General features: G+C 38.0%; 1 protein-coding gene across 1 annotated transcript; it reads right to left on the reverse strand.

The window, feature by feature from the left end:
* LOC139718733 (cytochrome P450 3A29-like) lies at positions 1-26,852 on the reverse strand. The gene is made up of 12 exons (XM_071630197.1): positions 26,638-26,852; positions 22,211-22,304; positions 21,102-21,251; positions 14,510-14,626; positions 13,624-13,712; positions 10,684-10,832; positions 8,498-8,628; positions 6,382-6,555; positions 5,433-5,653; positions 4,221-4,358; positions 2,906-3,068; positions 1-1,830 (listed from the first exon to the last, which is right to left on the reverse strand). Exons 1-12 carry the CDS (start codon positions 26,718-26,720, stop codon positions 1,756-1,758), a joined length of 1,584 nt encoding a protein of 527 aa, XP_071486298.1. The 5' UTR covers positions 26,721-26,852; the 3' UTR covers positions 1-1,755.

Consider the following 26,852-nt stretch of genomic DNA (forward strand, 5'->3'; position numbering starts at 1 on the left):
AATATTAATGTCCAGGGAATACTAGTCAATACTGAATGCGATTGCATGTTGATTGCAAGATGATTTTTTTTAAATGGAATCTTAGCACAAAAAGTAAATGAATCAAAGCTCAAGGTTGACGTTTAGCATTTGTTAGGGCATACATCATATATCAAAAGATAATCCAGTTGATTATCAATGATTCGAAAAAATTCTTTGTACATGAATATATAATTATGAATAAATGATATGTATCCACACAAAACAATAATATTCATCAATCACTTAAGATATCTACTAATTTCTACAGTAGTGGATCGGCGTCGGAAATAAAAACTGCCGAGTAGTTACACACTATCTTGTTAAGTGTTTCTTTTTAAACTTCCAATTTACTAACTATTGACCGCTATAAAAAAAAAAAAGAAATTAAAGAGCAAGTTAACCTTCATAGACATCTGGATTAAGCGAACGCATCAATTTTTATAGAACAAATCAGCAAGAGTTTGAGGAAAATCAGTCAATCCGTTTAAAAGTTAAAAGCTTGTGATGTTACATATGTACAACGATATAAAGAAATTATCAGGAAAATTCAAGATATTTTCACTTTTCTCGCATAATAAAAGAACACTTGACTTCCTTCTTTCTGAAGGCAAAGTGGAATAATATTACCCTTGACATACGTCAGTGATAAGTTGAGGTGTGCACCTTTTTCAAAAAGTAAACTTTTGTGAAATTCTCATTATATTTTTCTTACATCGTTGTACACCTGTGACATCATACATTGTAGTAGTCTTCTCATCCAGCAGTGACAGTGCAGATATTCTATAAATATTGCTGCATTCACCCAATCCACATGTATATGAAGGTGGACTTGTTATTTAATGTCCAGGGAATGCTACTCATCACTGAGTGCGATTGTATGTTGATTTCAAGAGGACTTTTTTTACCGGAATTTTTTGAAAAAGTAATTGATTTAAAGCTCAAGGATGACTTATAGCATTTGTTAGGGCATAATATTTTGTGAAAAGATAATCCGGCTCAACGTTAGCAGTATACTGACCTATGAACAACAGACCTCTCATTCATTTTAACATTTTAGTAGATTCATCTCTTAGATGACTGAGCAGCTGAAAAAAAAAGGACAAGCAGAAAATTGTAATTTTCATGTAGGATGTAAGTGCTGCATGAATACCTTAAGCTAATTTGGTTTGAAAAAAAAAATGAAAATACAACATCGACAAGTCGGTTTCGAGAAACAAAACAATCTGCAATGACTTTTATCTGCGCATGATCAGATTGCAGTCTTGACCTGGCTTAAATCCTTCCCTATATTGGCATGCCGACATGAAAAAAAAAGAAACAACGAACAAGTTGGAAGTACGTGAAGTAAATGTGACAATTACGATAAAATGGAATGCATTTTTTCATGACTCAAAAATCTCTACATGAAATTTTATCATGACATTTTAATCAAAACACAATGACAAATTAAGAAATGAAATAGGTATTCCCATTGACACTATGTGCGACAGTGAAATTTTCACATCATACTTTAGAAAGTTCCAACATCCTAGCATTATTTCATTGGCTCTTAAAAGTTCAGTAACCAAGTTTTGTCATCGACTTTTGAATAGACATAATTTCAGCAGCAAATTATTACACAAACAAATGTAAACCTATAACCGGTAGAAAAATGGCCAGTTCCACCTAAAGTCTACAGGAAGTCAAGAATCTCGCAGGGGTCGGTTAACACGAAGGCCTAGAGGAGAATCATTCTCAGCGAGCGACCAGTTTCAGGGTTATTCCATTGGGAGGAGAAAGAAGACCACTGGTACCCAACTTTGGAGGAATCTGCAGAAAGTAAGCAAACAAAATTGAGGAACAGACAGTGATATTCTGTTAGAACGGGTTCAAATTGGCGAACGCCAAGACGAATCTGGCCACCTCCAATTCAGTGGAGAAGCGGGGGAAAATGATGTCGTGCATGAACTTCAGTAAAAAGAAAATATTTTGTGTTGTTTGACATGCGTGTCAGAGTGTATGCATGTCACCACTGGGCAAAAGCTCTCCCTATACGCTACTGGTAGTGTTTAAAGATGATATTCTAGATTTACAGTGGAAAGTATTACCATAACTGCCTCGGATGAGAGATATGAAAAATATAGAAGATATTAATGTTTAAAAATCAATTACACATTCTAATGTAAACAACACAAGCATTTATTGTAGGATTCGGTCAACATCTCAAACAAAGTGGGTAAGACGCTCACTCCATACACATCACAAATATATCATTTTTATGAGGTTGGGGCTCAACGGCGCTGTGAGGAAAGAAACGTCTATGACCTGATTTCGTTTAACGACTGGATGGAACCACTTTGTTAATATCCAAAAATTGCCGAAATTTAGGTCCAGTGCTAATGTAGGTAGGATAAGTATATAAACGATAGTTGTTTTTCGAGATCATTGATAACAGGCACACCAGTTAAAGAGACAAACGCACACTTCCGAGGATTTAATCCTATTATATTACATGGATAATGCTATCTAATGTGTCGTTTATAAGGATATGTTCTTTAGTAAATCTTAAATGGTAATAAATGCTCAAATGAAGCAACTAACGATGAATCACATTAATCTGCTTTGAAGGAGCTTTTTAATGCGTTTGAACTAACCATTTTCAGAACTGATAAAGACCAAAAAAGCAACAACAACAGCAACAAAACAACCCCTCAAATCTGTAGTCTCGTGCAACTTTTTTTTTGTATTTTTGCAGATGTTCGTGAATGTGTACGTATATTTATTTCATTCTAACCCTTTGTCAACGGAATCTGATGGGTCCTTTGCAAAGTTTAGTTAACAGGATATAGCTAAGTCCGAGTTTTCAGAAGGGGGGGGGGGGTATCAGCAGGCAGCGGAGTTGTACCTCAGTCAGCGGGCTGGTCTCGAAACGAGCTTTCTGCAGGACGCGAACAAGCGCCATCTTAGCTTCCATCAGAGCGAACCTCATCCCGACACAGATTCGTGGTCCGGCGCCGAAAGGCATCCAGGTGAAAGGGTCTCGCTTCTCGCGATTCTCCTTAGAGAACCTGGAGACGATTGAATAAGGAGACCATCGAAGAAGAATTCATTGGAAGAAAAACAAGAGGACACGAAAAACACATCGAAGAAGGGAAAGGAGAAAAAGTGAAAAAAGAGAAGAAGTTCAGCAGGACATGAAGAATATGAGGACAAGAAGAAAATTAGAAAAAGAAAGAGAAGACATAGGTAAATTCAGAATGAAAATATGGTGCAAGAAAGAGAGAAAAATCAATGACAGAAGAAAAAGAGGAGGATAAGAAGAATAAAAGCAACTAGAAAAGGGATAAAGAAGATTTAAAATGGATAGCTAGTCAGAAGAGGAGGTAAAAGAAAACCAACGTCTACAGGAATCAAGCTGTAATTGGGAATATACTGGTGTTGGCACGGTTGGTGTTGCTTAATGAATCGTGATTATGGTATGTGTATTTTTCATCCGCTTATTGCCTCCTTTCTATCACTACAGTATACAATGCTTGGTTGGAAAGGGTTGTACCCAATCCGAAAACAGGAGAAGGAAATGAAAGGGAATTACAGTACGGAAACATGATTTCGAGAAAACATGTTTGACTTAACGCAGAGTTGATGTAGCAAGCATCCCAATTCCGATCCCCCCTCTCCAATATCACTTTGGACTACGTTACGTGAATTGGAAGAGCCTTTGCCTTACTGGGTCGGACATTCATTGACTTTGCCAATTCTACGAGGCGAGAGACAAAGTTCATGAAGCTGTTGTTTCCCGAAGAAATTGTTTGTCTCAAATGTCTATTGAAGTATCACGTCACATGGATTCAAATCACCCAATCAAAACACATGTCCTAAGCATACTATGACTTTCTGTACGAGAACATCAGACTAAAACGTGCATTATTTGCGGGTTTAGAAAACCAGGTATGTTAAACCTTGCACAGAAACGATATAGAAATTAATTTCCATCTGTAGCTGTCAAGTGAATGTTTTTCGCCTGATGACGTATCATGCATGCATGAGTGCTGCTGATGAATATGACAAAAGTCATGATGTAGGCCTTATTGCCTCTTAGAATTGGGTCAAATAAAATATGGTATCCACCAGTTCCGTCGGACTGATGGTGAGTAGCCCCTGATTAAGGCCATGCATGTTTTCATGGGGGCCAATCGAGGTGAGGAGGAAATGTACCTCACCTATCGGGATCAAACTTGCTCGGTTCGGGCCAGTAGTCCGATGAGTGATGCATGACGTACGGGCTGACGAAAACTCCCACGCCCCGCTCGATCGTGACTCCTTTGTACGTCACAGTTTCGCCACACATGCGATCCAGCCTGCCGTTGTCCATAAAATAAAAAGCATGTGATATTTGCCTGGACACTATTCATGTAGTCTATACTCTATGCTGACACACTGGGGAAGGATTGAGGAGGGGCGTGGCTTTGTATATATGAGTAAGCAATTAATGGGATCTGTATCACACAACTATAACATGTGCGATTATCGTTATCGGTTATTGTCATGCCAACATGCATGTTTAATCAAGTGTTAAAACAAATTGTCATTCAACACCATAATCATAATAACTGCTACTGTGCAATTAATAGAGAAACCATTAATGAAAAATAGAATATGACGAAATTATTACGGCAAGTTCTGTTTACTTGTTATCTGCCGAGAATTGCAAAAGAGAGCTTTCTCTCTCTCTCTCTCTCTCACACACACACACACACACACACACAGACATCCCTAAACAAAACAAAACAAAACAAAAATCAGAAATGACAGCGCACATGAAGTTTGTCATATCCCTTATCGAAGGTGTTAATGTAACGGAGTCATAAAGTTTCGTATTTTCCGTAAGAAATAAACAATCGTAGGCCCTTTACTCTTGATGTCTCCACGATGTCCCGGCGACGTCTCCTGTAGGCTAGCCTGGTCTCTAGTGTGTCACGAAAGAATTGAACATGTTCAATTTTTTTTTGAGACTTTCTCCTGTCTCCAGCTGGTGTAGGAAGCGTCTTTATGACGTCTCAACGACGTCTCTTATGACAAGGCCAAGTCGCAGGGACTATGCTTCTCCACGAGGTCCCTGGGATGTCTCGGCGACATTGAGGAGACCCAGTGGCGGCCTACGGGAGACTTCGTGGAGACGTCTCAGCGACTTAGCAGAAGTTTTATAGACGTCATGAATACATTGTAACCTTGTTGGGAGACTTCTCGTGTGTTGCCCTAGAGTCTTATTTTGTGAGCACTTTTTTTTTTTTTTTTTTGGGGGGGGGGGGCTCTAAAGACTCTCAACTGTCGTGGAAGTCCAGTAAGATGGGCCCTTTATTATAAGAATGATAAACCGAAAAAAATATATACAAAACTTATAAAAATAATCAAAGATAGAAGAGAATCATTACGAGGTAGCGGGTGGGTAGTAGCGGAGAATCTCACACATGACCTGATCGAGGTACGGCATCGTTGAGACCTTCGTGTAGTCGACATCGTCGCGGTTGGGAGCGAGCTTGTCGATCTCGGCGATGAGTTTGTCCTGGGCTTGAGGATTTCGGGCGAGGAGGTACGATCCCAGCGTTAGAGCCGTAGTAGTTGTCTCATAGCCGGCCGAAAGGAAAGTCACCGCCTATAAAGAAAGGGAAAGTATTTCTAATGGGGCATGGATTATTGGTAGTAATGCGCGCTTTAAAGATGTGAGTCTCCAAATGTTTTGAAATAAAGGTCACTCCCGTATTAACGAAAAACGTCTGTTTGCTTAGAAATGATGATAACAGTCGTAGGTGTTCGACGCCTGAAAAAAAAAGGAAGAGAAAAACACTGCTTCGGCATTCCCAGTGTCATATACGCCAAGCATTGCAACCACAGGCATTATTGCGCTATGATGATGATTAATACTTAATTTTCCAGTGGCTTTAGGCTCTTCATGGCATGAACCACGGCTGGGGCCCCACAGAGGGCGGTATTTACACCTGTGATAAGGGGAATAATCATTACATTACAGTAGTTATGATTATATATCTCCATTAGTCCAGATGTTGTAACTTTATCATGAGGCGGACATAATCTACATTACATGCTACAATTTTACTGGTCTCGTTCATGAAAATATTTCCTTGTGTAGGTTGGTTCAAAGATAAGCTTACCTCGAAAAGGAGTCCAATCAGTGGTCGAGTAGAAAACGCAATCAAAAAAAAAAAAAATCTTTGGAATCACAGGTCTGAAGTGAAGCATGATTATTGGTGTATTGGACAATGAAATAGGAGATACATTGCATTTTAATCATGTTCATGTATTTTTGTCTTTGTTTTTTATTCACTTTACAAGAGCATGATCAAAATTCAGACTTGAGCCTACCTGTCCAATAACTTCACTTCGAGTAAGTCGCCCTCTAGTGGCCGGCGTGATGGAATTCTTGCCTTCGTCGGATCCGACGAAGAGTTGGTTATGCTGGTCGTCTTCGTCGTTTTCGATGGCGTGTATGTTTTTGCCGTCCTGGGCGTCGATCAGGAGTTGAAGGAAGTCCACATTCTGTTATGTCATCAGAAAGATCGACCATCATGTCACTGTAACCATAAATTTTCTTGTTATTACCATCCTTCCATTCAAGGTTTCCACATGTTTATTACGCATTGAGATGTCATGGTCTACATAAGTCCAGGCTAATACAAACTGAAGATTTCGCGTCATTGTTTATTTTTTTTGTGCATTTGTGGTTCTATTTTACAATACAGGGGGCAATGGGTATACTAAATATATTCTTTGGAGCACATTTCAACTGCTGCAGAGAAGGTAGCTCTTTCGAAAGAGTCCTCAAAATATTGTTAAACCATAAATGTTGTCTTACTCAGAAAAAAAATAGAGCAAAAAAGAAAAGGAGAAGAAAAATGTAAATAAAAGAAAGAGACATGCGTGCAGTAATCCATGAAGTCATGGAAACGGTCATTCTAAGGTCTGATATATCTGTTTCTTATCTTAACGACATTGTTACCATTTGTCGCTTCTATTTCATGAGGTCGAATATAAACAAAAGCTGTTTAATTTGAGATGTTTTGGGTGTCATGTGCTTAACTATTCATTTCCTCTGCAAAATTATCAAGAGTTGCCACGGCTGAAACATTTTACAATGATACAAAACAATGATTCTGCCTCAATTTGGCCTGTTCTTTTTTATTTGTACATGTAGATACATAAAATGCAATTATTTCCATCAATCTTTTTTAAACGCTACATGCACAGTGAAATTCAGTCAAACCTAATATTTTAGTAAAATCGGATAATTTGCGGCATAAGTTGATGGGTTACATGAGGGTCAAGAGAACGCTGAGGTGAAGGTGGACGATGAGAGATAGGAGGGGATTAGACTGCCAGACAGAGAGACCGGACAAAAATGAACAGAGGGACAGATAAACAGATAAACAGATAAACAGACAGATAAACAGATAAACAGACAGATAAACAGATAAACAGAGAGACAGATAAACAGATAAACAGACAGACAGACAGAGAGGTAAACAGATAGAGAGAGGGACAGATAGACAGATAAACAGATAAACAGATAAACAGACAGACAGATAAACAGATAAACAGATAGACAGACAGACAGATAAACAGATAAACAGACAGACAGAAAAACAGATAAACAGACAGACAGATAAACAGATAAACAGACAGACAGATAAACAGATAAACAGACAGACAGATAAACAGATAAACAGATAGACAGACAGACAGATAAACAGATAAACAGACAGACAGATAAACAGATAAACAGACAGACAGATAAACAGATAAACAGACAGACAGATAAACAGACAGACAGATAAACAGATAAACAGAGAGACAGATAGACAGATAAACAGATAAACAGACAGACAGAAAAACAGATAAACAGACAGACAGATAAACAGACAGACAGATAAACAGATAAACAGAGAGACGGATAAACAGAGAGACAGATAAACAGATAAACAGACAGATAAACAGATAAACAGAGAGACAGCCAGCCAGCCAGACAAGACCGGACAGAGAGGAAAAGAGGGACAGAGGGACAAACAGAGAGATAGACAGACAGACAGACAGACAGACAGACAGACAAACCGACCGACATGACAGACAGCGAGCCAGTCGGGGAGACAACCGGACAGACAGACGGTGGAACGAGTATGGAGTATTAGGTGCAGGAGACAGTTTTTGACATGAACCTTCCACTGACATGGTTGATGCGTCAATATTGAAAATATACATTACGATAATCAATATTATAAAATTTAGCCATAAAAATGTAACCATGCGTAGTGATGACACGGGCACCTCCTCAAAAAAAAAAGGAGAAGCAAAAAATGAACAAACAAACAAACAAATGAACGAAAACAACAACAACAACAACAACAACAAGAAACGACTAAACCCAGATAAAAAGAAAGACCACACAACGACGAAAAGGGCAACAGCTAAACCTTATCAAACCTACGTGCGTGCCGTGTCCGCTCTTCCTCAGAGCTATGGTTTTGTCGATGACTTCGGTGAAGAACTTGATCGTTTCTTTCGGGAAGAGGGTGAATCCAAGAAATTTGACAACAGGCGCCATGAATGGCAGGAAAGCTGAACGCGAAGAAAAGCATCGAGAAAAACATCAAACAGTGGGGAAGAGGCAGTCAGTGGAGGCACACTAAATATACAACTAGGCACTACTACTACTATAGTAGTAGTGTTACTACTACTACTGCTACTACTACTTTTACTACTATAGAACTACTACTACGATAGAACTACTACAACTACTACTACTATTAAACTGTGCTACTACCTACTCTACTGTACTACTTCTAACTCTACTATACTGTAGTACTATCAACTATTATATTCCACATACTAAGAATCTTGCTGTAGGATTGGTCAAGAGCTGATCATGTGATAAAGCGTAGTTTTGCCCATCACATTACCTGAGAAAAACTAGGTCACTTGATAGTACACAGTGCAACGCACTTTCCCTTCAGTGTCGCCCGGTGCGCGCAGCAAATTCATTGTTTTGTCATCTATAAAGACAGCTGTTTGTTTTGCTGATCTCTGGCAGTCCATACAGTCTTAACGCGAGATGAGTACGCGCGAAATAAAAGTGCGTTACACTGTGGACTATCATTTAACTAGGTCACTTGATAGTACACAGTGCAACGCACTTTCACTTCAGTGCCGCGAGGTGCGCGCAGTAAATTCATTGTTTTGTTATCTACGCGCACACGTAGCCTAAGCCCTAAGGATACCTAAAGACAGCTAAAACGGTTTCAGATGTGGAATAAAATGGGAATTTCTAGGACCCAAGATGTGGAATATAAAGCAAATAATCAACTCTTAGTTTCAGGCAATGAGACAAACTATCACTTCCTCGGCGATCTGAAATGTGTACGCTATCTTTCCTCAGCTGCGCTTCGGAAAGATAGCTACATCCAGATCGCCTCGGAAGTGATAGTTTGTCCCATCACCTTCACCAACGTTGATTATTTGCTTACTACTAACTATACTACTATATACTACTACTACTACTACTGCTACTATTACTACTACTACTACTACTACTACTACTAACTCTACTATACTGCACTACTAATACTAATACTACCACCACCACTACTACTACTACTACTATACTGTACTGCTACTAACTCTACTATCCTGTACTACTACTACTAACTACTACTACTACTACTACTACTACTACTATTACTACTACTACTATTCTGTACTACTACTACTACTATACTACTACCACTACTAGTACTAGTAGTACTATATTATTATTATTATTGTTATTATTATCATTACTACTCCTTACATTGGTTACATGTAGAAAAAAGGATTATTTTCAAGATTCTGTTCTTAATACATCATTTTTCCATTTTTTCTCTCTATACGTAAGTGACTCTGTTCAAAAATACAATCCAACACGAAGTCTACAATCATCATCAGATGCCTTGTTGCTCCAAACACCCAGAGTAAAACATGCATGGAGCGATCGTGCTTTCTCTGTTATGGGACCAAAATTGTGGAATCACTTACCTATACTGTCATCTGCAGAGACATTCAAATCAAAACTTAAAACGTTTCTGTTCCTCTCACACGGAGATCTTTAATTGCCGTCATTAGTGTTTGGAACAACATTGTATTTTTTATTTGGTGTATGCTCGTTTTTGTTTCCCATTTTCTTCTTTGTTGACATGTTCGAACATGACCGTATATGCATGTACACATCTATCTTTTCACTTCTGAAACACCACGATCACTGAAAAGTTGACCTGTGCGCTATAGCCACTATTAGTGTTATTGTTATCATTATTATCATTATTATTACTATTATCATTATTATGTTTTAGTTTTCTCAAAATTGATGTCATTGGCGCGCATGCGCAACAAATAAGAATGCTTGAGTCGTCTGAATGACTGTGACGTATCAATGCTCACACGTGCATCAATGGTCACGTGACATACTTAACTAAGTTAAGGTTAGTTAAGCTAAGTTAAGGTGACTGTACCACGTCGTGGTCAGACTGGCAAAACATCGAGAACTTAAACTTTGCGAACTTGGACTTCGGGATGTTTTACCGGTGTGACCGCGGCTTTCGTGTACATAATCTTTTCAATAACTCCTCAGTTAATACTTACAGACGAGGGCGAAGACGGGAGTGGTGAAAGAAATCTGGAAGAATTTCTTGGCGTGGGTGAAGAATGGTTCGTCTGGCTGAGTCTGTGACTTCACCTGCAGACCGAAGGCACAACTCGCCACCGTGTCCATAACGAAACCACCGAACAGCCTGCATCGAGCAATCAAGTAAGCATCAAAATTAGAACAACAGCAACAACGACAACCACAAGTACAACAACTACAGCAACAACAACAACAAAACGACACCAGCTACAGCAGCCGCAGCAACAACAACATTAAATAATATACCAGGTGGGTTTGGGAGGATGGCCTGGTAGCCCAAGTCATTTAGTTGGCTCTTTCCAGCCCCGGGCTACCCAACCTGGTGCGCCATCACCTATCCAGTGTATGTTCTGATTTTGAAAAAAAAAAATGTAATATTGATATTTGTGCTTGAAAGCCGAATAAATAATGACAATAATAATCTGAAAAATGTTCCCATACTAATGAGTAACTGTGCAGTATTTCTTGGTAAGAGTTTTATTTTGTCAAATTCCTCATCCTAGGACTAGTTTAATAGTCGCAGCACAAAATACATCACACATCTCGCATTCTTGTGCCGACAACCTAGAATGTCTGAAAACGAAATATCAAAGCTCGATTTGAATACGTTATTTTCCATTAAATGCCCAATCCCCTTGTTGACTGCAAAAGATTATTCCACATTTCCGACGACGATGTACACAATGAGTGATTTCAGCTGTAATATCAACTCACTGGTGGACACATTAGTCATTGTATGCACGTACAGGTCTCACATCCATAAATAGGGTTGAATAACCCAAGCCAATCACTTCTTCATACCAAAGATATTAAGTTGAATAGGGATTTGTTATTACTGTTGGTTTTTTAATAAGCCTAAGCAGCCAATTCCAAACAATTAGATACTGTTTATGAGTGGAAATGCTGGTACAAAACACACGTCGTTTGGAGGCTGGAATTAGTTAAGGAAAAATACTTCATTTCATTTTGGCCAAGACTGAAAAAGCACATTTAATAAGACGACTGAAGAAAATTTTGTTGGAGACTTCTGAGTGGAGACAACCCCTCCCCATTCCTCGACTGGGGTGAAGTGAGAAGTTTGTCTACTAATAGACATGAAAAAAAAATCAACAAAGACGCTGAATCTATTTCGTACCTTTTACATAATAGTGCTGCAATCTCTTTATTTCTATAAAGAATATGAATAATATGGAAAATTGTTTACAGGTTTGAAATCAACGAAAACTTAAGGGGAAAACACCGCAGTGGTGGCTTGTGTCAAAATTACCCGTAACCATGCCGACCTGTACTCAATATCTTATATTGTTGAGAGCAGTGCCGTGTTTAAAGAGAGTCTGGTCAACTCTGTTTTCGGCTTATGAGATTTGAAGCCTGTGATTGGTCAAAAGCTGGTCCCGTGATCTACAGGCGCCATGTCGTTACCAAAGTCAATTACGCGGGCGCGAGCATAGCTCACACGCAGTGCCCATTGCTCATTACGCGCGGCTACACGCTAATATTGCTTGCCATGGGGGATAATTGCCGTTGTCTACTATATTGAAGTAGAAGGTATACACGAAAGAGATATTTTGATATCTTACCGCGATAAACGACCTGGCTCAAGTGTAATGACGCACCGCTTTCCGACAGATCCAAAAGGAAGGAAAAGTGAGAAATCAGAGTGCGACGAGAAAGCAGATCCAAAAAGAAGGAAAAGGTAGGAAATTAGAGTGCGACCAGAAGACTGGTCAGTGAGTAGCAACTCGTTTCTGTGTCAGGTGAGATTCATTATACAGGTCAAAGGATCAATGTCGGGTGAAATGTTGAAATTATACTATCTATTGTAGAAATATCATTACACAGTTCATCCATACCTTAGAGATTGCCCAATGCATAAAAAAACAAACACGGTATATTTGCATTCCACCTTTACTCCACAATGACGCGTAGGGAAAGATTTTGGCTAAGTTGGCCAAGTTCCTCGGTTCTCCTAGTTATTCTTTACTTAGACTTCTTGCTCTACCTTCACCAACACCTTTACTCAGTGTTTCATTGCTCTTTCCTCTCTCTCTCTCTTATACTTTTGTCTGTTTCTACGCTACTTATCTTTTCTTTTCTTTTCTTTCCTTTTCTTTTCTTTTCTGTTCTCTTTTTTCTTCTTTTTCGTTTTATTTCTTCCTTCCATACACCTTTTCAGGACCACTACTATTAATTTGACATTTCTTTACAAGTTATTTCTCTTGTGTTCTCTCCTCAGGTCTACACTTTAACCTTATTTTAATTTTGATTTTGCATTTCTCCCACAGGAACCTTTTCAGGATTTAACTGTCATCAATTTTCCTCTCCATTTTTTTTTCTCCTCCGCAGCATTTATTTCTAGGATCCACACTAGCTCCCTCTAATTTACGTCTTGAATTTCAATTTGTTCTTTTCTTCTTCTTCTTTTGCCCCCCCCCCCCACCCTCCTCTCTCTCTCTCTCTCTCTCTCTCTCTACAAAAAAAAAAAGTTAAGTAACACAGTGCCTTGCGCCTATGGGACACCTGCGCGTACACGCTAACCCCCAAGCGCCACACGCTACAACCCCAAGCGCACTGGGTAACGACATGGCGTTCAATTTATGAGTTGGCCAGACTTTCTTTATATACGGCACTGGCACTGTGAGGAGCGCCCTCTACAGCCCAAGCTGGGCTATTTTGAAGTGTCTCGATAGTGACACGCCACTTTACGAATGTGATTTTTTTTTTTTCATTTGTAAATTTGCAACTCAGTTAAAATATGAAATAAATCAGACGAGTTTTATCTAAACTATTAATGTGTTTTATGGGTGGGAGGCAGTCTGAAGAAATAGAGTATGTATTGAGAGCTACAGTGATGCTACAGAGAAAGCGCCTCAAAGAGAATAATAATCCAATCTTACTCTCTACATTGTACTGTGCCATCCTTAGCACACGCCTTTTGCACGTTATCCATCATGGTGTCTGCGCAAGAATTCACGATACCTGACATCTGGGAGAAAAGAAATTATAATCATATATGATTAGAACAAGCTGAGAAGCATGGATTCGTTGAAACTCTTCAAAAGGATCACATACGAGATGAAACGGACAGAAAAAAAAAACTTTCCTTAAACATGTGCAGAATGATGAGTGACTCACAATAATTGGACGTGTTAGGAAAACAGGAAGATTGGTTCAAAAGTGAAAATCATTTTTTGGTAAATTTGCATTATCTGGACATTTCTATGTGGCGCCCTCCCTGGATCAAGAAAAAGTCTGGAATAATTTTTTAAATGTCACAGTTTTTTGTTTGTTTGTTTATGTGATAGTTCGTATCAATTCAAGGATGCAAACTTGGGGGCATTTGATGATCATGACTTGAACATTGATATTATAATGAGAAGAAAAGTTCAGCTTTAACTGGAAAATCTCAGGGCAAAAACTAATAAGGAACTTTTCGAATAAAAAGCGTGCTACTCTGAATGAATTTAAAACACCCTTGTCATGCTGATTATGAAATAAATGTGGCCAAGACAATGATGTAATTCATATGACATATATTCCTTTATAGCGCAAACAAGTTTGACTTTCATTCAACTGGAGAGAACAATTAATTGAACACAACGTAAAATGAAATATGCACGAATGGCATTATGAAAAAGGAACGCTCTGGTGTGTTTTGAATGTATTTGAACGTGTATTGCTTGTGCAGGTGTGTGCGTAATTACCAAACAGGAGATTAAGTTAATATAAGAACTAACACTTGAAGTTATGAAAAGAGAATCACATGAGCGTTTCTGTACGTACCATCTTCATCTTCCTGCCAGTGAAAGTCGGGGTAAGGATGTCACGCACTCTCTTCCACTGAGCGTCTCGGAGGCTAAACACAGCGCTGTCAAAGTCCCCGGATGACACGGGTAGCTCCTGAGGCACATACACAAAAAAGTGGAAAGTCAAAATGGAAATACATGGTATTCATTCAATCTGAGCTATAGATTAATAGACGATGAATTGATTGACAGATAATGAAAATAATAATAATAATAATGATTATAATAATAATAATCATAATAATCCTAATAACAATAAAAATAATGATAATACTAATTATAATGATAATAATAATAATAATAATAATTATTATTATTATGGTTATAATTATGATTATGATTATTATTATCATTATTACTATCATTGTTATTATTATTATGATGATGATGATGATGATGATTATCATTATTACTATCATTATCATTATTATCATTATCATATATTGATCATAACGTCTTGATTATCCTTGATAGCTTCTTCAGTGTTGCCACTGCTCTACCAGAGGGCCCTGCCATTATTTTACACCAGCGTTGCCAGGTACCCGTCTATTCAGCTGAGACAGGTTTTTTACCTTTGACCTCTGATGACCTCCAGAGGTCAATGAACTTTAAATATCAGAATATCGATGTTCTTAGACATTTGTGAATGATATAATGTGGTTATGACTCATTAAACATGCATCTATACTTCAGGGAAAACATTTTCTGATTCCACAGAGCATTGACAGATTTTAACCTTTGACCTCTGATGACCTTTAGAGGTCAATGACCTCAAAATATCATATTGATCTGTGATGTCATTGGTTAATGGTAACCATTGTTAAGATGTACAAAACAATGAAATTGTCTCTCATATTCTTAAGAGCAGACAGGTTTCTACCTTTGACCTCTGATGACCTGAGAGGTCAATGACCTCAGAATATCAGAATATTGAACAATGACATCATTTGGTGAAAGGTAAAACATGGTAAAGATGTACAAAACAAGTATATCTGTGTGCAATGACATTGTCTTCATATTCCAAGGCACACAGACGAGTTTCTGCCTTTGACCTCTGATGATCTCTGAGGTCTAATGACCTCAAAGTATCAGAATAGTTTGGCATCATCAATGGTAAACATAAATGATGTTCTAGAAAGCACTCGTAGGCCCTGCTTATTAACGAGCCATTATCCTTTCACCTATGAAAATCACACAAGGTCAAATACCTCTAATGAAATGGGAGGATATTAATATTGATATTGCGATACCGGTAGTTAATAGTTAATTGTTTATAACGTAGGGCTTACAAACCATGCATTTCTGTTACCAAAAAAGTGGCTACTCATTCCGCAGAACTTTTCAGGTAATTATCTAAGTCGGGTATGTGCACAGAGCAAGGGGTGTCGATCTGTTTTCACCTGGGGGGGGGGGGACTTGGAAAATATGTGTAAGCATAAGTTCATGGTGCAAAGGAATGAAACGGAGGGGGAGGGGGAGGGTGTGGGTGGGGGTTTGGATTTTTGCAGGTTTAGACCTGAAATCAGTGATTCAGTGTAGCTCTTGTTTAACGTGTGCGTCATCACTTATATGGAAGTTGATGGGGTGTGGGCGCATCTCACCGACCCCCCTCCCAAAGACGAAGTTTTTGATTTTTTTTTTAGAATCTGATGCATACGTTTTGGGGAATATTTGAAAAATTATGGATCGCCAAAGTGTACCAAGTCTATATGGATGGGAACCAAGCAAGGGCAGCGTTGGCGAGGGTAGGGTATTCCACTCCCATTCGAGAAATGAGATTCAACGACCTGGCACACATGCACTTTTAAAGGAATACCTAGAAATTTGTATCAGAAAGGTGTAGTAAGTCAGCCATCTATGGAGGGAGACCAATCGACAGAAGGATGTGGGTGGAGGTATCCCCCTCCCACATTATGGAGCTTTTGCATTCTTTTGTTTGCAATTCAATGATCTCGTGCCACTCTTGGTTGAACTACCATTTTGAAGAAAAAAAAAAGTCCATACCCAAATGTGTAGCCATAATCAATGCATGGAGGAGAGATTGATACAGCGAGAGGAGGGTATGAAAGGGGCTGTCCCCCAACCCTTCCCATGCGAGGGAGCCTTTGCAGTAAGAATAGAAATGTAAAAAAAAAAAAAAAATCTCGTATACACATCTATGATGGAATATTTGGGAAATTATCAGTAAAAGGAGTGCACTAAATCTAAGGGTAGAAACCGAGGAAGGATTGTTAATTGAAAGATACACTACCCCCTCCAACAAGAGGGATTTTCTTTAATATGTTGGAACTGAAATTAAAGATCTGGTACATACTTTTTGATGATATAGAACAAAAATGGGACAAAAGCACTGAGCGTATATGGAAGGGGACCTAACGAAAGATACTAGTGTGGGGGAGAGGGTATGCAAAGGAGATTTTGCCTTTTAATATGGTGCATACTATAGCTGAAATGTTCAGTGACAATTCATTTTCTGTCAAAAAAGTGAAGAAAAAAAAATCTGCATCTCAGGAAATACTTGGAGGTAAAGTTTTATGTCCCCACCATTCCCCCTCCCATATTTTCTCGGGAGGCGGGGCAAATGCCTCTTGCCCTCCAAAATGAACACTCGTGCATATATAGGAAAGCCTTTTCATCTTTAGAATTCAAATAAAATATCTCTTAAAAACATTTTTCATAGAATTAGGGAAATCATAATTCCCCAAAGTATGTTATATCTGTGGAAGGAACCAAGCAGGGGGAAGGAGTCTATTGAAAGGAGATATTACCATTCACAGAAGGGAGATTTTGCATTTCAGAATTAAATTTCAACAATGCCATGCACACTTAAAGTGAAAAACTTGGGCAGTTTTCTGTCTAAAAAGCAAAAAGCAAAAAACAAAACAAAACAAAACAAAACAAAACAAAACATAGTCCACATCTTAGAATTTAATGGGGTGGGGGTCAACTATCCCTGCCACTTCCCCACCCCTCCTCCAAACTGATGCCTCGGTATGTGCGTGTGTTTTATTCCACTTGTTGAAAAGAAGAGAGAGTTTTAAGAAACAATATTGTTCAGTGGTCACTATCCCAGTAAGGTAAATTGTCTATCAATAAGGTGATTTCCATCACCTGTATACCTTAAAGGGATCATACAGTTTTGGTTGAGACCTAATTTCAGGTTTCTAACATTTTTTGGTGAGATCATTAGAAACCTCTTATGGAATATGAAAGAGCATGTAATTCTATGAGGAATCCAACGTTTATTTGATGAAAATTGGTTTTGAAATGGCTGAGATATCCAAAAAAGAGCAATTCTGATAAAGTGTGGGACCCACACTTTATTATGATTGCTTTGTTTTACTTTGTTTTTGGATGTTTCAGTCATTCCAAACCCGATTTTCATCAAATAAACTTTGAATTCCTCTTAAAATGGTATGCTTTGTACTATATCATAAGTGTTTTTTGGTATCTCGCAAAAAGTTAAAATCCCAATTCTCATCTCCACCAATACTGTACTATCCCTTTAAGATGATGTAGGCCTGGTATTTGCTTTGCACGTTATTACATCTATTTCTTTTTTAGTATTCTCGTTTATATTTTGATTTGAAAGTTGTTTACTTTGCCTTGATTTTATTTGTACATAGAAAAAAACAATCCACGACTGAAAATGAAAATGATACATTATTTAATGATTGACATGATGCACATACACGTGTATTGTGTATTTCTATAGCAACAAAAGTGAGCAATTCAAAAGGCGTGTACTCATTTCACATGAACATTAGCGATGATCCTCTGACCTCTGGAGAATATTGAAAGATATGCATCAAAATGTAAGAATATTGATGTCTGGTCTCATCGGTTTGTAATGGCCAGCTGCTTATGAAATAATAATTTTACCCCCCCCCCAAAAAAAAAAAAAATAAAAAAAAATAAAAATAAAAAAATGCATATTGTGTGTGTGTGTGTGTGTGTCCAAAATTGTATGCAGAGTATTCCACACACAGTTCAATTTTGACTTCCATCTAGGACAATGAGCGATTACTTTTTTCTCAATTACACTGTAATATCAAAATCTATTGAAAAAGCACGGTGGTGGCTGGGTCTAACATATTATCATTCTTTTTCGTTGGAGATCCATGCCGAATGGTCAAAACAAACATAAAAACAGATATTTCAGACCTAATTGTTATAACAAAGCATCATATCCTCATAGGCAAACCAGTCCCATAATGAGTTCGACACATGGGGGAAAAGATCTATGAGACCTACACTGAATAGATTAAACGCTATGTATATCAGTCTCGTGGGCCTTGTTTTCCTCGAGTGTCGAGATAATGGCCATATTTGCCTATATTTGCTAGTTTGCATAACTAACCCAAACATAACAGTTATATTTGAGGTCACTGCCATCACTCAAGAAACTTTAAGCTTTATTTCTGAAGTAATTGACCTCTCACATTCCAGAGACCTGTAACTATAAACCAATGCTCTATGGAAAATGTATTGTATACAATACATACTTTGATCAAAAGTCAATGCGTGATTTGTACATGATTAAGCTGTGGCATAGTTGATAAGACTCCCGACTCCCGAACGGAGGACCGTGAGTTCAAATCCCGCCCAGTGCTTACATCCTTGGACAAGATGTTTTACCCACAATGTCCCTCTCGACCCAGGTGTATAAATGGGTACCTGGCAACGCTAGGGTAATAATAATAGCAGGGCCCTCTGGTAGAGCAGTGGCAACACTGAAGAGGCTACCCTGGGTAAATAAGACCTTATTATTATTATTATTATTATTATTATTATTATTATTATTATTATTATTTACGATTAAACCAATGAAGCCAAACATCAATACAGGTAAGCCTATACATATTCTGATATTCTATGAGCTCAGTGACCTCTCATTGTCCTGAGAGGTCAAAGTTGGACATAATGCACAGGCTAATGACCAATGTTCCATGGAATGACAAGATTCTTCTATTATAGCATAAATGCTAATAGCATAATGCATGATTGTACATCGGGTATAAGTTGACCATTGACTATACATAAAATATCAATATTCTGATATTTTGAGGTTATTGACCTGTCACCTTCCTCAGAGGTCAAAGGTAGAGACACGTGAGTAATTTCTCTTGCTCTGTGGAATAGGAAAACAATTCAATTGTAATACAAATGAATATGACATCTTATTCATGTTTATCATTAACCAATTGCACCAAATATCAATGTTCTGACATTTTGAGGTCATTGACCTCATCATAGGTTATCTGAGGTCATCAGAGGTCAAAGGTAGAAATCTGACTCGAAAGGCTCAGTGGAACATTGAGGCAATTCCTCTTACAAAAAATGGTTTTAGTACATAATTATCGTGTTTCAGTTACGAGTGACGCATTAAAATATCAATTTCGGACATTTTGAGGTCATTGACCTCTGCAGGTCATCAGAGGTCAAAGGTAGAAACCTGTCAGGGCTCTATGGAACATAAAGACAATTTCACTGTGACAAAAATTAAGTTTTAGTACGTCATTACTGTGTTTATCATTAACCAATGACGCAAAATATCAATTTTCTTAGATTTTGAGGTCATTGACCTGTAGAGGTCATCGGAGGTCAATTCAGACTTACCTCCCGATCTTAAAATTAATCTTATAGCATGTACTAACAATGGTGAAAGTTTCATGCTTTAGTCAAATTTTCCACAATTCTTCGGCTTATCTGCTCTACTAAATAGCCATAGAGGTGCGGGGATAATCCTTGGGTGAGCGGTCGTTAGTTCCGGTGGCGATTTGCACGCAGTCATGCTTCTTGATTAATAATAATATTAATAATAATAATAATAATAATAATAGTGGCTACTTGTATAGCGCACAGGTCCACTTTTCAGTGCTCATGGCGCTTCAAAAATGAAAAGATATCATATATTTACATGCATATACATATTCAAACATTTCAACAAATAAGAAAATGGTAAACAAAAACAAATATATACCAAATAAAGAATACAACATATACCAATTAAAAATACAATATTGATCCAATATTAATGACATACAGCAATTACAGTCCTCAGTATGAAAGGAACGGATAAGTTTCAAGTTTGGATTTGAATGACTCTGTCGATTAGGATCCACGTAACCATTTTTTTTAATAGCTACTTCCACTTTGTTAATACAACAACCGATGGTGTGCACTGCAACTACTAACACCAAAACCGCTACCGACACTGTAGCTATGTTTACTGGTTTAACTGATCTACTACAACTTTACGCCGTATCCGGGCAATTACCCCCAGAGGGCAACTACCCCCGACTAAACAGGTTAAAGGTTTAAGTTAAGATTAGGTTTAGGGTTAGGTTAAGGGTTATGAGTTTGGGCTAGGGTTAGGATTAGGTTCAGGATTAGGATTAGGATTAGAGCCAGGGGAGGGTCCGCGGAAATTGTCCAGGGGGTAACTGTCTTTGAATAGACCCCTTTATACTCCTACTTCTACGATTACTGCTTGCTAGTATACTACTACTCTCATTAGCACATCGCCATTTCCACTCCAAGTTTATCTACACATGGCCACGACTCACCCTCCTGTTATAGAACTTGCCGAAGTCCTTGATGAGTATTTTTCTGAGGAGCTCGACATCAGTGACCATGATGACGGGTTCTCGCCATAGGTAGAGGCCCATCACTGGGCCGTACTTCTCCGACATGCTTTTTATCGTCTCGTGAAAATTCTTCAAATGTGAAAGGAACATGTAATGTGCATGTAGGTATAAAACTGTGTATCATTCAAATGGTTACAGTTCGTTATTCCGAAGATTCGTTATTCCGAAGGTTCGTTAATCCGAAAATGTGATAAGGTCTGTTATTTCGAAGGTTCATTAATTCGAAAATGAAATAAGGTTCGTAGTTCCGAAGGTTCGTTAATCCGAAAATGAAACAAAGCTCGTTATTCCGAAGGTTCGTTACGGACCGTTATTCATTTCGGATCAACGAATCTTAGGAATAACGAATCCTATATCATGTTCGGATTAACGAACCTTCGGAATAACGAACACTAATTCATTTTACGATAAACGAGCCTTCAGAATATCGAACCCTATTTCATTTTCGGATCAACTAACCTTCGGATTAACGAACCTTCGGAATAACGCCACAAATGTTCGGAATAACTTATACCCTTTTTCATTTTCGGATTAACGAACCTCTAGGTATAGGGAATTTGTGTATTTCGGATTAACGAACCTTCGGAATAACGAACAGCACCCAAAGAACTACAGCATACTTCAAGCACATAACCGTCACAACAACATCACCAACTATTTTATTAAGTAATATTTAATTTGAATTGAATTGAATTGAATTGAATTGAATTGAATCAGTTGAATTGAAGTGAATTGAATATTTTGTGTAGATGAAAGCAAGAGATTTTTATGCAGAGGGGTGAAGGTTGAGGTGTGGGGTTCCTTCAATTTGTCTCCCCCTACAAATTAAGTTTAAAGATCGCAACTGATCGAGATAGGCATATTTAATGAAAGGAATGATATTCAATTCATGTCAACTTTAATACTAAACACTATATAACTCATTACAACGCTTCTTCTCCTGAACTTTAATAACTACGCTATGAACAGTGTTGCCATGTCAACGTTTGTAAGTGTGCCTACGTGTGCTAAGGTCTATGTAAACTTACGCTTCCAATAGCGAGGATGTTACCGAAGATCGGAAGAGGGGTGGGACCACGAATTCCCTTTCGCCAAAAGTAGGTGTGGCACCAAAAATCGTACCTACACGACAGAAAACAAAGTTTTGTATATGCAAAGCATGATAATCAGTAAGTCCAGTTCGTCGACGCTGACAAACAAAGTATACATGATATAATCAATAAAGATACTGAATAATTCTAAAAATCTGCTCTAGGTATATTAGCTATTTTGTTGGATCTTGTTGGCTGACAGGCTGATATTTCCTTATTCGCATGGGTGAACCCTTTGTTTGTTCTGCCATATGCGTCACGTCATTCGGTCAGGTGATTGTTGAGTGCTGAGGACTTCCAGGGTACACCATGAACAAAGTCTTTTTATCTTGATTGTCAAGCTCATTGTTACCACAATCCGCTTTTTTAAAACCATGATCCCCCAAACATACTGTTTTTGTTGTTGTTGTTGAAAGAAAGTATTGTACCGCACTCGAAATAACTCACATCAAATACAAGTTTGAAGTAAAGATTTAAGGGAAGAAGGCGGGTAGTCGATCAACCCGGATGGGGGGGGGGGGGGGTGGTGGTGGCGGGGCTGGGGCGGTTATATGGCATGGGAGCTCCGAGATCTGACATGTCCGAGCTGGCCTCTTATCTGAAATCGATCGTGCGTGATGCTAAAGTAAATCATAAGAGGATCATGTTTGCTGTACGGCTTCAAGGTTCAAGTTTGAATTCACGTGATGTTCGTGTCACTTTGAAAGGTAAACAATCACATTGCTGTTTTCACTCAATTGTAAAGAAATTAAAAATGCGAACATTTTAAGAAAAGGGACGTATTTTTTGAGGTCTCAAAACGCGCTAACGCGAGACAATTATATCTTTCAAAGTCAACCATTAAAGTTGTTCGAACGAGAAAAAGGCATAACAACAACTCTCGCTTGGTTTGCACATAAAATCGTTTCTCATTCACAAACACTGATTACTCTGGGCTTACAGGCTACAGCCAAACAATAATGTTTTTCTGTAGGGACCATCTAACTTTCTTTGTACAACCCTATTCGATTCCGACCAATGATTATAATTACTGTGAAAACTATGCCTGTATATTCTTTGGTTTGTTTATTATGGACAAGGTAAAAGAATTTGTGATATTATTCTTGCAGTAACATTATATGAGAAGTAAGAAATACATTGAGATTGAAACTGAAATAACTTATTATGTGTGTGTGTGGGTGTGTGTGAGTGTAAAGACTTGTTTATTAGCGAATTGGAAATTTCCATGATATTTTTTATTTTTTAGTATGTCTCCGGTCTCTGTCACTATGATTTGCTTACCTTTCATGTGCAAAATCAGCCATGGATTATTATGTATATATCTGAAAGTGATCATAGTCGAATATTTGTACCATACAGAAACAATAAAATGAAATGAAATGAAATGAAATGAAATAATGTAACAATATAATTCCATTACAATAACGCTTGCTGCTGAACAACCTTACCTGTGCAGAATAGATATATGATTTCTTCTTTTGTTCTGCTTCCTGAAACAGCGAATCACGCATTCTTATGTGAAATTGCTATTTCGTCATCTTTGTTCCTTGTGTTTTGTTATTCAATACAAACTAGTACAAGGTTTTGCCCTAACATTTCATTAAGATTTATTCGTCATCAATGTTAACCTCCCTTATCTATATCATTCAATGATATCGTGGAGATATAAAAAGATTACGAAAGGTCTATTCACCTTCGTGTGTGTATAACTTATCTGGAAAGGTCGCTTGGTACAGACTGCTTGTCAGGTGATCATATCAACCACCATATTACACCTAGACTCTTGCTAGTCGTGAGAGTGGGTGGGCGGAGCTCTGGGGGAGTTCTGGGGGAGGGTTGGGGTGTAGTTAGGGGAGGGGTTAGGAATTGGCCCAGCCTGACACGTCACAACAATCATAACATACTCAAACTCGTTGCATGACTGATATGTGTGGCCCATGTTTTGGTTTCAATTTAACTGTTATGCAAAACAGACAAAAATATGATCGGTAAAATCATATAACTCACAAGACTGCCCCCAAAAGAGTGACAAACGTAGGTTGTTAGCCTTGAGTCCTACTTTTGTCTAAAGGTCATCATTACTGATCACAGTAAACATTCTAATATGAGGGGCCCATTATATCTGCAAATATTTGAGGCACGCAACTATAATATACAAGGATTCTTTCTACTGACTGTGCAAACAAACAGACAATACATACCCTGAGCTACGTACAATGATAAAACATAGTCGAAGTTATGATTTTATTGTAGAAACCAATGTAAGACTTGCAAACTTGTACAAGACTCATTTCTGTGTTTAATGTAGGCCTATTCCTCTAAAACTCTTTAAAAAAAATCCTCTCAAAAAATTAAGAGTAATTGTAAACAACAGGATAGTACTGGTCAAATTATTTCATCAGGAAACGTATTGCTCTTGCCTTCAAACAACAGTTGACTTCTCTTGTTGTTGTTGTTGTTGTTGTTGTTGTCGTTGTTGTTGAGAGGTTACATTTTTCTTTTTCTTGTAGAAACAGCAACCATGCGTTGTATAGTGAGTGCCCTGTTATTGGAAAGTCTGCTGCTCAAGCCATACTTGCGACCATATATAGTGTGATTCACAATAGGAGCGCTAATTAAATCAGTACGTTTGACAAGCTGTATATGTACATGACATTGGTATCAAATTTAAAGGGCCCCTGGAATCCAAATGCATGTTGATTTGTGTTGATTTATGATACCCTCAACATCACTTTTGCGGTGAAACGAATATCTAGAAACATTCCATATATTTTTAACGATGTTGTCTTCTACTTTTTTTTCAGATTACTTGAGAACGCCCACAAAATCCTTCCAAACCAATATTCCTCTTGTGACCTCATCTGTCAATCATTGCTATAAAGTGCTGAAATGTTTAACAAGAGACATTGGAATGCACCTTCCCCTCGACTCAGCATAACTTGCATGTTCCCTCGCCATGTCTTTTGTTAGTCACATTAACATCACAGAAACATGCAAATAAACTTTTACAAATTTCGTTGCTGTACAGAGGGAAGTGGAAAAAAAAAACTTATCTGTTATAGTCGCCTATTAATTAGAACAGATCACGGGCTCTGGTGCTAAGTAATAATTTGTCTTCGCTTGCAAACATATCTCTATTGCTATTGTTGACATGCATTTAAAGAAAAAAAAATCATAACAAACTCTTTAGGTGCTAAAATGGCAGTTTATTACTGAAAGATATAGATATCTGTTCAACTGTCGTACGGGACTGTAGGATAAGTTTGAGGCGATAATCCCATTACCGTATCTAATTTGCATATACGTTGGTGACATATTATTTCACATTTTTAAAATTTGGAAGCAATTCCGGACCAGAAAAAAAAAGTAGTCAATAACTTTTTAAATTGCCAACTTTTGTTATTGTGGCGAAACAGATGTCGAATAGTTGATATGAATATGCAAAAAAAAAGTCAGTCGATGATCAGTATCTCTCACCTCTACTGCTAGTGTTAGAAGAAAATGACGATAATTGACTTTCTATCCAGCTATGGAAGTGGTAAAACCCATAATATTACTTCTTACAGAATAATTTCAAAATGATGGTCAGTCAGACATACATGTACTTGGATATCAGAGGAGCTCTCAGATGAAGATAATTATAAACAACAACGAGAATACTATGTGTGTATGTGTTTCGTGCGCTTCTTTCATACAACAACATCGTCCAACATGATTTTAAGGATATAGGAAGAATATTTAGATGTACACACGAAAATTTAATTCAGATTGAACTTTAAGCAGCTATATTCAAGTGCCAAATACATCACCGAGATTGCTTCAGAATGCACAAACGAACCACTGAACCCAATCCTAAAACTTAAACTCTCTATTTACTTATAACTATAATGTGTGATGCAGTGAGACAAACATTTTTTGATCGCTATGAGCCCCGTTGTTTCATAGCTAACGATGAAATACATCTCGTTTCATCGAACTCCTAGTACATTATCTAAACACTTTTTCTACCATTTCCTACTGCTTATACAGCTCCGTGTTGTTTTTTTTTTTTGGTTGTTTTTTTTTTTGCGTTTTTGCGTTTTTGCCTCTTGCGCCTATGATTGGGTGCAGTACGGGACTCTTTTGTTACAATTACTTTTTGCAAAGAAAATAACCGATGTATTACAGTGTGAAATAACCACCCGGGTCGAAAACATAACAAAACAACCAATACGGTCATGACTCAACCGTCTAGTAAACCAAGGACGTGTATAATAGTTTTTCACATTTCAGCATTATGTGAAAGCATTGCACCACCTGTATATAAAAGAAAGTACGTTTGAACTGATAAATTTTAATAACCTAAATAAATGGCAAGAACTCACGCGAAAAGTAGAAGAAGGACCGTGACGAAGAGATAGACTGTAGTCGTGGACATGGCCACATTGAAGGCGTCGAGGAGAGCCATGACGATCACGGAGGAATCAAGATGTAGCGGGTATCAAGCAAAACGCAAAACTTGGCAGAAAGCTCTGAGGACTGTCAAGCCCCTTAAATCCCGAGATCAGACCTCAGCACGAATGGTGACACCGCTGTGAGA

The sequence above is a fragment of the Diadema antillarum genome, unplaced genomic scaffold (genome assembly GCF_040938485.1).
Source record: "Diadema antillarum isolate AM-2024a unplaced genomic scaffold, OU_Dant_1.0 scf00000099, whole genome shotgun sequence".
NCBI lineage: Eukaryota > Metazoa > Echinodermata > Echinoidea > Diadematoida > Diadematidae > Diadema > Diadema antillarum.